At 41.4% G+C, this 16,431-nt stretch overlaps 1 protein-coding gene across 2 annotated transcripts in view; it reads left to right on the top strand.

The window, feature by feature from the left end:
• Babam2 (BRISC and BRCA1 A complex member 2) overlaps positions 1–16,431 on the top strand; it is a 381,270-nt gene that overhangs the window by 131,630 nt on the left and 233,209 nt on the right. For both annotated transcript variants that reach the window (XM_038320567.2, XM_038320568.2), the window contains exon 6: positions 8,367–8,441. In XM_038320567.2, coding sequence (XP_038176495.1) covers positions 8,367–8,441 — 75 coding nt within the window. The remainder of the gene's footprint in view (positions 1–8,366; positions 8,442–16,431) is intronic.

The following is a 16,431-nucleotide window of genomic DNA, read 5'->3' as shown; positions in this document are numbered from 1 at the left end:
ATCCAATCTCTTGGATGATGCCCATCACTTCTTACTGTCTGTTAGTTCCAGCCCCCACATGTGTGAGTGTGAACACCAGGATGGCTGTGTACCACCTTGGGAAGGCTGCCATACTTAAGGCTTGTTTGTCTTTCCCTATTGGCATGCCAAGTTTGAGGGCAGGGACGACATGGCTCACCCCGGGGACAGTGGCTGCGGCGCCGCTGGTGTTCTGCGCATGCTTGCTGAGAGGCACATAGGACACATGTACGTGTTCTTCTCCTGCTAATCTTATTAGTTTTCACCAAGCCTTCCTTTTCTTAAGTTCAATATGTTCGCCCTTGGAGTCTTTGACTTTTTCCTAAAGGATGTGATTTCCAAAGTCATACAAATGAGCAATGCATTTTTAAAAATTTCAAACAAATCTTTCTGTTTGAACATACTTAATAGTTCAAAGTTTTTTCATAATAAAAAAATTCACTTAATTGTCCTCTAAGAAAAGGATGCTAAATTTAATCCATCATGACTTCTTGGTGAGTCTGTGTTGTCTTTAATAGTGTGAGACTCATTTTAAAGTGGGAATTACTGTTCAGTTATAATTTCTATGATTTTGTTTCTCACCTTTTGTGTGTTTCTGTGTCTGTGTGCATGTGTGTTTGTATATGTGTATATGCGAGTCTGTGTGTTTGTATGCTTCTGTGTATGCGTGTATGTGTTCATGTGTGTGTATGTGTGTATATGTGAGTCTTTATGTGTGTGCATGCTTCTCTGTGTGTGTGTGTACACATGCAGTTGAATGTGTCTGGCTCTCTGTGTGTGTGTGTGCATGTGCGTGCATGTGGAGGCCAGAGGACAGATTTACATATTGTTTTTAGGTGCTATCCACTTTTTTTTTTTTTTTGAGAAATTCACCAGCTGCCTAGTGAGCTCCTGGGATATGCTTGCCTCTGCCTTCCAGCAGTGGGATTACAAACGTACACCCTCATGCCTTTTGTTTTTTTAGCCTTGGTTCTGAGGATTGACTTTAGATCCTTGTACTTGCAAGGCCAGCTCTGTGTCCCTGAGCTCCCTCCTTTAGCCCTCTTCCTTTGCATGTGCAGTCTGAGGTGAAATGTACTTCAGTTTTATAGCACCTTTTACAGTTTCAGGATTCTTCCCATTTCTTGACTTTCCTTCACCTGAGTGTAGATCCATTTAAAGCAGATGGTGTTGATGGCTTTTCAGAATCTTCGTGGCTGATGTCACTGATTTACTGATGACATTATGCTAGTGCTGTGTTTAACCCCTTTACTCTAATGTTGGAGTGACTCTGAACCTTTTTGACTCAGTCACTTGTATTATGGTGAGTAAAGCCCCCAAGACTACTTCTAGGTAGAAGGAGTTAATGCAAGCTACAGTATCAAGGCCCAGTGATTTAGAGGAGTGAGAATATAGAAAGACACGTATCTGGACAGGAGTTAGCCTCCAAGCAAGCAACGAAGAGCTAGGATATGCAGGTGAGCCTTGAGGGATGGACAAATGAGAGCTCAGTGCCGGGTCTCAGGGATACACTGAAGGACAGCCTGCTCCCACAGTCCCTGCTAGCCCAGGGCTGGAAGATTAACATGGACTCTGCAAGATAGAAAAGGGCTTGACTTTGAGCCAACATGTTTTAAATCAAGAACTGGATTAGCTTGTTACTACTGCTATAAATGCACTGTGATCTTGGGAGCATAAGACAACCTAGCCATGATCCCTTGGAGTCCCAGGGGTCAGCAGTGAGAATGGTCTGTGCTCAAGATGAAGGAATGTACAACAGTGTGCCTGGAGGAGGCTTCAGGGGAGAGCCGGCAGGCCTCCGCTTGCAGACATGGTCTCTGAGAAATCATGGGATTTCTCACGTCAAATCATGGGATTTCACAGATGAACTGGTCTCCTTTCTCCTCTCCCTTAGGATTTTTCCTTTGTATATGTGGTATGTATGTAGGAATGCATGTGCATATGTGTACACATGAATGAGGAGGACAAAGATTGATTGATGTGGGTGTCTTCACCTTCTATATCAAGGCATGGTATTTGCTAAACTGAAAATTTCCTTGTCAGCTGGTCTAAGGCGTGAGTTTGCTCTGGGATCCACGTCTTCATGCCCTCCAGCATCTTGAGGAGTATCACGAGGCTTTTCCTTCAAACCTGTCCTGTTCAGTAATTTATCTGAGACCTGAAGGAAGTCACATAAGGCATGTGTTTCTGTCCTGAGAACGTGGAGCTTGATGCACACACTGTCCTGAGGTCGAGTCCCACTCTTCTTTACTGTCACAGTAAGGGGCCCTACTCTTAGCTGATGTTTCTCTTTGCTGTAAAACATACATAAATGAGTTATGTCTATTGAACACAGATTGGGGGTCAGTAATATATCTTAAGAATATCTTTTAGAGTTTGATAGTCTAATAAGTCTAATCTTGACTATCCTTTTTTAACTTGTATTGTGTATTTATATTGTTTCCAAAGAACAGTGTCCTCAACCTTCAGACTAGTTGTTTGCCAGTCTTAAGAATCACCCCTACCACACTGTCACAGATGGAATTAGAGTCACCTTTCCCCAATTCTTAGCCTTTACTTCTCTGAGTGGCACTAGTCAATTTCAGATGAAAGCTTATTTGTGGATAAGGGAACAGTTCCTAAGACAGGAAGGAGGATTCCCTGAGGCAGAACGACCTGATTGGACTCTGTTCAGCACAAGATGTCTACCTGTCACTTCCCAAAGACACGGGAATTGTGGGACAGCTGTCACGAAGGAGAGAAGCTCAGCTCGAGTCTTGTTGGCTAGAGCCATTGCCTGCATCCTCTCACTTAAGAGGAGGACACACATATTCATGGCTGATGCTGGGGACAGTGCCATTAAGGCAGTTGGCAGGCAGACTAACATTTTCACAGTCATAGGTCAGGTAATTTTCTATGTCTATCCAAGAGGAGGTCTAACCAGGGACTGATGGAAAAAATTCAAACTATTCTGTTCACTTGGCTGCATCTAACTGTCTCATTTACAGCTTCCAGGAAGGCATGCTGTAGAAGTTATCTCTGATGATACAACAGCGACCGCAAATCAAATATAGAGAAGTCATCGTATATGGTTGAGCAATGATTGTGTGTGTGAATATGAGTGTGTGTTTGCACATGCACACTTGAGTTTTTCTCTTCATTGTGTGTCTGTAATTTCAGTTACACAAGGACATGCTTCAGACTGCCATTTGCTCAGTTTCACAAAGGAAGGGCTGTTTACAGATCATAGGAGAGTCGGTGTCAGCTAGCAACAGGATTCTTGAGCCTTTGTTCCTAGAATTCCCAGTGCTTTAGAGATAAGTGCCGAGCTTCCTGTGCTAGTTTTCAATGTTTCTGCAGTCCTGGGGATGAACGTAGGGCCTGTACATTCTAGACAGTCCTTCTGCTGCCACGCGCATCTCCAGCCTGAGTTCACTTTATTCCTTCAGGGCCTAAGAAGTGTGCAGTGGGTGCTGGAACTAGAGAGAAGAAGAGCAGGGCTCCTATGCAAGGATGGCACGTGAATTCACGAAGCACTCCACATTTTTAAATGTCACAATGAAACCCATTAGCTTGTATAATTAATATGTGCTGATAAAATGTTTTTTAGAAAGAAGGTATGGTAGGCTTGGAAGCTGGAGATCATAAATAACTTTTTCTTTCCCAGTAGAACAAATTCCCTTCCTATCACGAGCCTCTTTCATGCTGACTTTGTTTCATATCTTAGCCCATTGCAGATAAACTCAAATTCATATTGTGCCTCTGGTGTGTCAGTCAGCCCTTGCCAACAAACACACATGCATGTCAAATCTAAGAGCAGCAATTTGAGAAAGGATAAAGTAGGAACCATTGGAGAGAGTTTTTCTTTTTTGTTTTCTTTTTTTTTTTTTAGTTTGGTCTAAAATAGTAGAATAAAAATATATTGTATAAACTAGGAGGGCAAAAAGCTAAAATGTAGTATGTGGACGAAAATAGCTTTAGTTCACTCGAGTCCAAATGCTCAATATGTAATTATTTTTTGTTACCTTATATAGGCAAGAGTTCTTATAATTTTTTAAATCCCACATTTTATTTCTTCTATTGCTTTTTAAAATACATATGTGTGTATACAGATACATACATACACATAAGCCATCAGATTTAACAAATGAAAGACTTTGAAATTACCATTTCAACTAGAGACTTTTTTTTACTAGCTGATAAATGTTTATTTATTGCTAGGTAGTTTGTCTTTGAAAATGAAGACTAAAGAGGTTGAATTTGATTTATCATTTCTCCAACTTTCCCAGTTTCTAGGAATCCCATGGCTCCTTTAAACTCCTGTCCCCAAATGACTTAAGTATTCCTCATGATCACAGTGGTCACTTTTGTATTCATGGCTTCCGTGCATGAGCATTGTATATCCGGCAGGAGTTAGAAATGGTTCTCACCATGGACCATGGGTCAGTGTCCTGCTTATGTGTCCCTGCAATCCTCAATATCTTGCTCTTTCCTGTGCACAGCTGTCCACTATTGCTCTTCAGGATACCTGGCTGTCGTGCTCAGATGTTCCCTTATCACCTTCCTCTGTAAAGGAGTCCACCTCCACAGTCTGAGGATTTCAGACAAGAAGCGTCATGATCTGTCCATGTGCTGGGAAGAAAATGACCTGCAGCTGAAAAGAGCTGAGACAGTCAGAGACAATGGCAGCGTCTAGTCTAGAGGCCACCTAGCTGCCTCCAGGTGGTAGCAGGTGCCAGAGGACGTGAGAAGTGGCTGCGCGCTATCAGTAGCATGTGTTTCCACTGACTGTGAGGCAAGAGAGAAAACTAGAAGTCCAGTGATGGTGGATTTTTGGTTTTTTGGTCTGAAAGGATAGTAGAATTTCTGTTTATTGCAATGAAGAATAAATATCAAGGAAAGAATACAAAATCGGGAATTTTTTATTGGTATTGGAAAATAAATTTGAATTAGGAGAATGTCTGGGGAGGAGCAAGGACATTTGGAAGCCATTGGTGTATAAATATTATTTAAGGTCATGAGCTTGTATGAGATCTCCTGGTGGGTGTGACCAAGCTAAGAGTTCTTGGAGTTAAGCCAGGCATGTTCCACTGTTTCAGCCCTGCTAGAGCTCAGCTAACTGGATACTGAGATGAAGGCAGAAATGCCTGTGGGGTTTGGCAATGGAGAGGTCATTGATGACCTTGCAAGAGCTATTTTAGTGCAGTGATGGGGGAAAGAAGGGTTTGCTAGAGAGAATGACAAGAGAGGAAATACAGAGCTCAAATAGACCCTCCCCAGGAGGATTTTGTAATGTGGAACAAAGAATAAGATGGGAGCTTCCCAGGGGTATGAGGTAAAAGAAGGGATCCTTTCAGATGATGCTTGCTTGCTGATAGGCGAGAGCGGAGAGGGAGCCTGATTTTACAGGGGAAAGAGAAGAGGGTCAGTTAGGAGCATGGGCTCTTGGCCTGAGCATACTAATGGGGACTGTTTTCTGTTTTCTTTCTGCACTCTTAGTACCCAGTGGGCTTGTAGCCTTCTCATAAAACCCCGTTTAACACTGTAGAGTTAGATGTTAGTCTTACTTCTTTCTGAGTATGATCTCCTCCCTGACAATTCTAGTATGTCTTGATCCACAGAACCACAGTTAAATAGGGTGTATTAGCTTTAGAGTCTTCTAGGAGCTAAACACCGGAAGTCTTAGGCTGCAGTAGAAAGGAAACCATGCTAGGATCGCATCGCCCTTCCTTCAGCAGATCACGGTGTGGCCCTTAAGCCTGCACCCTAGTGTTGGACCATGTGTAGCTGCTTAACTTTAAGATCAGGCTTGCATTTCACCTTTGGCATTCCTGGTGTACAGGGTTTTGTCTCTCTTGCTTACCTCAGCTTGGCCTTTGGGTACTCCTCATTTCTCCTCTTTCCGTCCACAAGATTGGCCTTGTAATAGTGGAGACATGCTCCATCGTTAGCCAGAGACTGATGCAAGTTAGGTATCTTAAGTGGTAAGGGGAGCGCTGAGCTGGACAGAGTGTTAGCACTGTTATATTCTGAGTAAGGTTTGCATATCTGTCTCCATTCCTAAAGTTTCAAGTCACAGTTTTATGAGGGCCAGAAGCCTGAAGCCATTTGTTAGTTGCTTATAGACCGGAATGGCAACACCTGTGGAACCATCTGTAAAGGTGTGCTTGGCTTGTGTGTGGCTCATCCTTTTGTCCCTAAAAATTACTTGTGGGTGTTTTCTTTGCTTAAAGCTATGATTTGGGAGTTTATGTGGTTGAACTTTTGAAGGATTGGAAGGCAGTAAGATATTAGGAGCTCTGAGGTGATGACAATGTGAAAGGATAGAGAAATGTTCTTTTTATGTTTGTTCTTTGAGAGCTTAATATCTTATACTAATGTATATCTCCTTAGTAGATTGCACTAGTGTATATATCCTTAGTGGATATTACACTAATGTTTATCTCCTTAGTAGATTATACTAGTGTATATCTCCTAAATAGATTACATTAATATAGTGTTTTGATCACATTCACCTTTCTTCCTGCTCCTCCCAGATTTGCCCCCGCTTTCCTACCCACCTAGTTTTTGGTTCTTTTTTTTTCCCTCCCACAAATCAAATCTAACTTATGTTACTCATATGTTCTAGGATGTGTAACCTTCTATTGGAGCATGGTAGACTTACCAGGAGCACATTTAAAGAAAACTACATTTATTCCTCTCCCAGTAGCTCTTTCAGTAGCTTCAAGCCAATAGCTGCTCCACTAAATGTGGAACTTCATGCCCACCTCCTCTCTCGATACTGGGCTTTGGTTTGGCTTTAGCTTGCGCAGGTCTTGTGCTTGCTGTCACAGCCACTATAAATTCATATGTGCAGCTGCTCTGGTGTATCCAGAAGACACTGTTTCTATGTAATCATTTAACACTCAGCTTTTTATACTTCTGTCTCTTCTGAAATGATCCATGAACCCTAGGAGGAAGGGATTATGATATAGATGTCCTGTTTAGGGATGGGTATTCTAAAAATCTTTTATTCTCTGTACCTTGACCAGTTGTGGGTCTCTTGTTACTTACCATTTCTATAAATACAAGCTTCTCTGGTGAGAGATGAAAGGTGCATTAAATCTGTGTTTCTAATCCAAGTGAATGGCTAGAGCAAGAGCCATTCTCTGAAGTTGTTTCAGATCATCTATGGTTTTGTTGTTGCTGTTGTTTGTTTTGTCAAACATGTTGTGTTGGAATTCATTGTGTCAAAATCCCAAGCCACACTATATGCTTGTGGGAGTGGGTGGAAGACTCAGGACCCTACCAGCTCAGCCAGCAGCTTTGCTGCCTTTGCATAGGTCCTTGGAACCCCTAGGTCAAAGTAGAAAAAGACAAGATCTGAGTAAATTGGAAGTGTGGGATCATGGGAGACGGTAGAAGGGGAGAGGAGAGGAAGGGAGGGGAGTGGAGACTCACCTTCCTGGACCTGGGGGGGAATTGGGAGGACCTTGGACTTCCCATAGTGTAGGGAACCCTGACTGCTCTTTGGCCTGGAGAGGGAGGGAGTGGGGGTGTGGGTGGAGGGGAGGGGAGGGAAGTGGGAGGAGGGGAGGAGATGGAAATTTTTAATTTTAAAATAAAAAAAGTAAAAATAAAGAATGGGAAAAAAATAGAAAAAAAAGAAAAAAAAAGACTTACCTTTTTTTTACCAGGGCATGAGGCCCTGGCAACACACACACACACACACACACACACACACACACACACACACACACACAGAGGAATTAATTAATTAGACTTATTATTTGTAGATTAAGTGTTTTAAATTTCCAATTCTATGTATCTTTCTCATGTGGATTGTAGAGGAAAGTACTGAAAACATTAGTTGATAATAATACTAAGGAACTTTCCAAAGATTGCAAACTTATCTGGATTTACATTGATGTATTGCTTTACATGAGTGGGTTTGGTCTTTGTATGGACTTCCATATGTAACAGCTATAACGGCTGTCTGCATACATGATGATAAGTTATGGAATCAGTGAGGTGGTATGCGTGCTTAGTAAAGCAAATGAGTCTGAGGGCTGGGTTGGTCTCTTCCTGTTTCAGGTTTTTGAAAAATTATGTTCATTCATGTATTCTTTTCACAGTTTTAAAAAATGCAATACTACTTTAAAATTTTATCATGCAACAAAATGCAGACTTTTGACATTGAAACTGTACTCTTTTAATAGTTCAAGAATTCTTTTTAATCCTCCTCTACTTTCCCACCTTACTTTTCTGCCCTATGTTAGGAAATCCTAATTGCTGTTGTCCGCATATTGAAATAGTTGAGATTTTTTTCTTGGTTGTAATTGTTACTTCTCAACTTGTTTTTTATTTTAATCTTTTTTTTCCCCCTGCAGACTGGTGAATTTTCAGCTCGTTTCCTATTGAAGTTACCAGTAGATTTCAGCAACATTCCCACATACCTTCTCAAGGTAAAAAATACAATGATCAGTAAGAGAATACAAACCAAACTTTAATCATTTAGCTCAATATTTGTATAACTGGTTTGTTCACTTTTTGTTCTAATGATGAGTTTTGATGCTTATTGCAGGAATTCCGTTTCCGTCGCTAAAGCACTAACCTTAGAAGTTGTTTAGGTATGAGGGTTTTATTTTCTTTGCAAGGTGGTTATGTATTAGTAGTATAAATAAATTACACTCAGGAAAATAATTTTCACCTAGTAATCTTACTGGGATGAAAGACTCATAGAACTTGTCCAAGGCATCCTGCATATTGAACATGTTCACTAAAGGGCATTTCATCTTTATGTCCACAGTTGAACCCAGGCGCCTTCCAAGTTGGGGCTGTTCCAGAGATTCATCAGTATATATGGTGTTCTCTAAAATGTGATAGACGCCTTGGGAACTACTATGTGGGAAGGGGTGCATGCCTCACAGAGATGGGGTGGGCTCCAAAGGACTAGTTTGTGACTAGTGAAAGGAGCCACACAGATCAAAGAACAAGTACTGAGAAGGAAACACTGAGCCGAGGCCCCAGTTCAGCCCCGTCGAGGATTTGGCTGACTGCCCTCCACTCTTGTTTCAATCTGTGCTCATTTCATTTCGATTTTGTCTTAGAACAGTTCCACCTTCTTCATTTGATGTTGTTTTGAGAGCAGATCGTGTTTATAACTGTTGAGGGGAGAAACAAAACCCATGCACAAGTCTCCCCACACATTATAGAAATCAGCCAGGACTCTTGAGAATGTCTGGAAGAATGTCGGCTGGAACAATAGAAGAGACTGGGAAGGCTAGGCGGTGGTGACACGTGACTGTAATCCTGGCGTAGGTGGCAGAGACAGGCAGATCCCTATGAGTTCAAGTCAGCCTGGTCTGTATAGTGAGTTCCAGGAGAGCCAAAGGCTGTATACTGAGACTGTCAAAAATAAACAAACAGACAACTAGGAAACTTTTTTGATTGTTTTTTCTTTGTAACATTTTATTTCCTTTTTTCTTTTCACGATTATAATGTGATTACAATATTTCCCCTTCCTATTTCTTCTTCAAATTTACTGTCTTTAAAAAAATTGTTATTGTATGCATATATGTATAAACATACATACATACATATACATATATATATATATATTCCTAAATATAACCCACTTAATCCATATAATAGTACTTGTATGCATGTTTTCAGGGCTGACCATCAGTTGATGCTCTCTTCTCTGGAGAAGGCCATCTTTCTTGTTTTCAGCTTTCCTCAGTTGCCTGTAGTTCTTTGTATAGTGTTGAAGCCTCATGACATTTTGTCTCCTGGTAGTATTGGAAGCTACACCCCAAAAATCTTTTCTGAATTTTGAGACAGGGTTTCATTGCATAACACTGGCTGCCCTGGCAATCAATATGTATAGATCAGACTGGCTTTGAACTCAAGAGAAATCTACCTGCCTCTGCTTCCCAATTGCTGAGATTAAATGTGTATGATGCCACACCTACGTACTCATTCTCTCTATTAGGGGAAAATTATTTTATTTTCCTCTAAATAAATAAGGGATTTGTCTTTGGTGGAATATCAACCTTTTAGTTCCCAGTGGACTAGTTTTCTCTTACTATCTAGTTGTGAAGTTCAAATGAAACTGGAGGTCAGTGGTTTATCAGTCTCTCTAGAACCTTTGGTCAGGACTGGACCTATTAGATCCATGATTACCGTGTGTAATTAATTTGGTTCCAGCAATCATTATGCTCTCTTATTGTAGCAGGAAGTCTCCTTGGGAACCTGTATATACTGTGGTGTCCTCCTTCAGTTTTTCCAGCTAAAACTCTCCGTCAGCTCCTTTAAAATAAAATCCAACAGTATATATGGTCCATTATTCATAGAATCATGCTAATCCCCATTTAGTGACTGTGCATTTGCTCTGATGCATTGGGCCTGGTCCTTTGAGGAGGCTTTCTGAGTGACTGTTGTCTGTGCTCATATCCTTAGGGTGCAGCTCACAGCCAGTGTTTTCCTCTGCAGGAGTAAGTGCCCACATTTCTGTTTTCTGTTTGGATAAGTCTCACTTGTGCTTTGCCTCTGGTTTCCCTACCAGCCAGATAAGAGAAAGGTTGAATGTATTAACTAAAATAATGAAGTGCTTTTTTGTTTTTCCTCCTCAAATTACTCTGAAGTAATTTGTGTGCTATAGATAAAGGTCTGCATGTCCACACTAATGTCATTTTGGATCTTTAGTTTATGCAAAAAAGTAAAACAACAAGGATAAAACTGGGAAAATTTGTGCAACCCAAACCACAGCAAAACAATGACATGAAAGCACACGTCACGTACAGCAAACAAACAAGTCCAGTCCCAGTCGTGGTGAAGAGTACATGTTGGGGGCTTTAAGATCGGTTGTATTACAACCTTCAGACATTTGGCTATGCTTTTTAAAAAGAGATTTATTTATTTTACCTTATATGTAAAATATGCCTGGTGCCCATAGAGGTCAGAAGAGGGCATTGGATCCCCTGGAACGGGAATTAGGGATAAGTGTGAACTACCATGTGAATGCTAGGAGTCAGACCCGTGTTCTCTTCAAGAGCAGCAAGGGCTCTTACCAACTGAGCCATCTTTCCAGCCCCTTGTTGTGCCCTTTGGAGAACATTTGCATTACATGTTGCTTGTATTTGGATATTGTCCACTGTCTTAGTTAGGGTTTCTATTTCTGTGAAGAGACACCATGACCACAGCAACTCTTATAAAGGAAAATATTTAATTGGGGCTGATTTACAGTTTCAGAGATTTAGTCCATAATTATCATGGCGAGAAGCTTAACAGCATATAGGTAGACATGGTGCTAGAGAAAGAGCTGAGAGTTCTCCATCTTGATCCATGGGCAACAGGAAGCGAATTGTATTCCACAGTGGACCTAATCTGAGCATATAAAACCTCTAAGACTGCCTCTGTAGTGACACACTTCCTCCAACAAGGCGACACCTACTCCAGCAGAGCCACACCTCCTACTAGTGCCATCTCTATGGATCAAACATTCAAACACACGAGTCTCTGGGGGACCTTACCTATTCAACTACCATACCCACCTAATTTCTAGATCTGTAACTGTTTCTGTCGGTATAAAAATAAAGTTAACTCCTTCAGCTCCTAGGTTAGGGTATGCTTTGTCACGATCAAAGCAGTTCACCTCACTTTGCCTAGCATTTGGATGGTGAAGCAGCTCTTGTAAATAATTGAGATTGCATGGGGTTTGTTGTAACACCCTGCTAATTCGCTGCAATGAGCCTCATTGCATTGGGTAACTCACCATCTATTCTTAAAGTTCTTATTACTAATTATACCAACTGTACTTACTAATAATTCTTTGATGTTAGGATGAGCAATTTAATAAATACTCAGTGATATGATTTTACTTTATAAGTGGATAAGGTTCTTAAAATGAAGCCTATCTTAAAGGCCCTGAACTTTACTTTTGGTTGAGCTAAATCAAAGACTTAGATAGATAAATTACTTATATGAAAACTCAGCCAGTAGAAAAATAATTTTCCACTCACTACTCTTTATTTCCAGGTGATAGACATTCAGCACAAACTTGTGGAAACCAAAGGGGCAATAAAATGATTCTGCTCCTGTAGTGCATCACACAGCAGCAAAACTGACCCTGTTCTTCGTAGACTCTAGATCAAGAAGACTGACCTTTCCAAGTGCGCTCCTCTTGCGCTCACTTCCATACCCCACCTGGTGTCTCATAGAACAGCTGGGAGGGCCTAAGTATCACTACGATACTTAAGCAAAGAGAGGGTATTTTGTAACTATGTGAGTTGACCATGCAGAGCCTTAGGTTCTGTGTCTGATTTCCAGGAATTTAACCAAGCATCGATGAAATATTTGTGAAAAAGTGCACCTCCACTGAATGGAGGCAGGGGTCTTGGGGGGGTTGTTATTATTCCATGATGTATATAGCAGTTATTTGTAAAACATTTCCATGGTACTAGATATTTGAAGTCTATGCTGGATGCACATAGGTTCTATGCAAATACTATCATTTTCTATGGAGAACCTAAGCACCAGGAAGATTTTGGCATCCATGAGGAGTTAACCAGTCAGCAGAGCTAGCCAAGGATGACTGGTCTCTTTCTTATAGGAGAGATGTAATCATTAGAAAACACGGCTCTTAATTTTGTTAGAGTGAAAACTGGCTTCTATATTCCTATCTTTATTTTTTGTTCTGTGAAATACTAAACCTAACAATATATGCTAAGCACATGCTGTCTTCTTTTCTTCTGTTTTCCTAAAACCCATACTCTGTGTTGAGAGAAAAATTCTAATTTTTCCACTAAATTTTTTATCATCTGAATAAGAAATACTCAAAAACTACAAATATAATACTTTTGAGGGAGGAAAGAAGTTGTTGACATGATATGTATGAATATTTTAATTGGTATTTTAAATTAATGAGCCAGATTTATACAGACTGTACCAAAGCTAAAGTCCTATTGGTGGAACTCTCTTTGGTTATATTGTATAAGAATACATTGGAGCCAGCCTGGTCTACTAGAGCTAGTTCCAGGACAGGCTCTAGAAACTACAGGGAAACCCTGTCTCGAAAAACCAAAAAAAAAAAAAAAAAAAAAAAAGAATACATTAGACACTGTCTACATTGGACACTGTCAAACGTGGCTGGACTGGAAGGTGAAGTAGCAATTACTTCCTGCTGGCAGTGTGTCTTGTTCCTCTTCTGCTGTGGTGAGACACCACAGCCTAAAGCAGTTTGTGGGGGAGAGGGTTTATTTGGCGTCCATGTGCTGAATCATAATCTGTTGAGGGAATCCAAGTTCAAAATCAAGCAGGGCAGAATCCCGGAGGCAGGAGCTGATGCAGAGATCATAGAGGGTGCTGCTTACTGGCTTGTTCCACATGGCTTGCTCATTCTGCTTTCTTATAAAACCCAGGACCTCCAGCTCAGGGGTAGCCCCACCCACAATAGATTGGGCCCTCCCCCTTCAATTACTAATTACAAAAATGCTTTACAGGCTTATCTGCTTATAGCCCAATCTTCTGGAAACATTTTCTCTATTGAGGCTTCCACTTCTCTGATGACTCTAGTTTATGTCAAGTTGACATTAGACTAGCCAGCTCATAGTGCATATGATTAACATAACCTTGCAAAAATTATCAGCAGCAACTTTTTCTTGGATAAGAAAATGTCACATTGTTCATGCAGTCTACATAGTTTCAGAGTGTCCCTCCACAGGATATGGTCAGGTTATAGCCTAGACCAGGCCGGAAGCAGAACCCAAATCTGTTTCCTGGGACCAAAGTACATGAACTTCTGGTTTCTGCTTTATTTATGTGACACAGTGAGACTGCTCATCCCTATGGAATGCTTACTGCAGTTCCATTCCCTATAGAATCTGAATGCTGATACCGTGAAAATGATCGCAGGTGAAAAAAAGCCAAATCGTTCATCTGTCAGGAGACGAGGCGGTCATCTTTTTTCTGAAGCCACCCATGTGGCTGTCTGATCAGTCAGGGCGCACAGTATAAAGCACAGTTCACTCTGCCAAGTAGAGACAGCAGAAATGAAGGTGAGCCTAGCAAGATATGTTTGGGATCTCTAGACAGGCAGAGTTACAGGGCATGCCCAGATTGCTAGCATACAATGGTTCAAGCAGCTAGCTAATAGGAAGGCAGCGTTGCAGAGTCCCTGTTGCTGGGATTGTCTGGTTGATACAGGAGCAGCTTCCTCAGCCTGACCGTGGTTACTAGGTTAAGCATTTGCCACCAGCCTACTTTCAGTCAAACCTGGCTCAGCAGATGCTCACAGGGCCGGGGAGAGTGGCTGACTGGATGTTGTGTAGTAGGGCATGGTGAGAACGGTCATAGCCTGCAAGCCTGTGCTTCATCTAGCGCGGCAGCTGCTGTTCAGCTCGGGTTGTTTTCCTCGTGACAGTAGAGCCTGGCGCGCCAGATATGCAGATGTTTGTAGAAGGAGCCCAGAAGCTCAGGGCTGTCATTTTTGAATATGAAAATGCCTACCTTTTAAGTGATGGCGAAGTTAAGTATTTTTGCTCTGATATATATATATTGTGTATGTACATGCATGGGTGTGTGCATGGGTGTGTTTGTGTTCATGTCAAGGCATATGTGTGGAGGTCAGAGAACAATTTATAGAAGTCATTTCTCTCCTTCTAACATGTGGGTTCCTGGGGTTGAACTCAGGTCGTCAGGCTTGTTGGCAGTCACCTTCAACCAATGTGCCATTTTACTAGTCTGATAAATATTTTTTTAAAAACTGGGACAGGCCAAAACAAGAGTATCTCTTCATGTTGATCACCACTCGTGGATTGTGATAACCTAGGGGCAATGGAAAACTGTTTCTCCTTTCCATGATTCATATGTCCAGTTTGTTATTATGGTTGATCTTACTGTGATATAATGACCCAAAGATGAGGGACTTTGAACTTGGGTTTTAGTCAGTGTCTGAGACCCATAGTGTCCCATGCTCCCCGTAAGCTCAGCATTGGAACCTTCCAGATGAGTAGGGTATTAGTTTGGTGTGCGTTCCATGAAGAATATTTGAGTCTTGATTTAGACTCAGAATGGCACCTCTACACACTAAAATTTCCAACATTATTCATTGTCTTCAAGTACCTCATAATATAGTTGACCATACAGCTAACAGACATTCATCAGAAATAACCAAGTTCCAGTTGGGATCCTACGTATATAGTTGACTCAAGAGTGCAATGATGGCATGGAAACAGCACAGGGAAACCATTCATCTCTCAATCAATATTGGTTGACAATTACAGTAAAATAGGAAAAACGTAGGGGCTGCTATGCATCGGAGTAGTTGGAAAACTTAGGACCAGGGACTTGAGAAGAGGCAAAGGACACCTCAGTGCAGTTGAGTTTATCCTGTTGGTGCACGACTGTGGGGACACATTTGGTTTGGGGAGTAGGTAATAATCTAGATTATAAGAGAGTTTCTGAAAAGAGACTAGTGAGGAATGATGCCAGAAAGATGAGTTATAACACCCTGATATTGGGAGGTTGTTTCAGGCCTCGTTAAAAAGGTGGTCTTCATCCTTATACTGAGTTAGCAAGAAGCAGCTTCTGCTTTTATTTCTTCGGCCCCATTTCCCCCGTGTCTGGTCCCCCTTCAGTGTCGCTGCTAGCACCATCTATTTAAGCTCCTCTGGGAAACAGTGGTGGCTTCTTGTTGGGAGCTCCAAGCATCTACTCTCATGTGTAGTGTTGTTTTCATGGCTCCTTCATGTGAGTTTTTAGTCGGAAACAGGCGACTTTCCCCACTGTCCTGCCAGGGCTCTCTCTGAGCAGTGGTACCACCTTGTTTATATTCTCTTCCCAGCCCAGAAGCCTGTTCTCTTTCAACTTTTCCCTGAAGAATTTGCTTAACTCATTTAAGAATAATCAGACGCTCAGAGGTATTCAAGTTGGCAACAAAAGGAAAGAACGTGGTTCTCAACCTCCCTAATGTTTAATACAGTTTAATACAACTGTTTAATACAGTTGCTCATGTTGCGGTGACTCCTGATCATAAAATTATTTTTATTGCTACTTTATAATTGCAATTTTGTTACCGTTATGAATCGTAATGTAAATATGTGATATACAAGATATCTGATACGTGACCCCTGTGAGAGGGACGTGACCCACAGGCTGAGAACCACTGCTCTAAGAGGTCAGTGTGGAGAAGAGGGATAATGAAGCCAAAGCAAGCATTTTGAAAGAGGAGATTAGCCTGAAACACTAAGCAAACAAAAGTCTGCGCTTGGAAGGTTCAGCTGAGAAGACTTGTGTGTGGTAGAAGGACAGAAGGCCCAGAACTCTAATCTAAATTTTTAAAACTGTTCGTGAAGAAGAGAATAGCCAGATGCTGTTGAATGAACAGCTGATGACTAAAGATACACCTAACTTAGCCAGGAGCCCATGGGGAGAACGCAGTGGTTAGGGTAGAGG

This window comes from Arvicola amphibius, chromosome 2, assembly GCF_903992535.2.
Source record: "Arvicola amphibius chromosome 2, mArvAmp1.2, whole genome shotgun sequence".
NCBI lineage: Eukaryota > Metazoa > Chordata > Mammalia > Rodentia > Cricetidae > Arvicola > Arvicola amphibius.
Note: the sequence above shows the minus strand (reverse complement) of the source record. Positions and strands in the feature narration are given on the sequence as shown.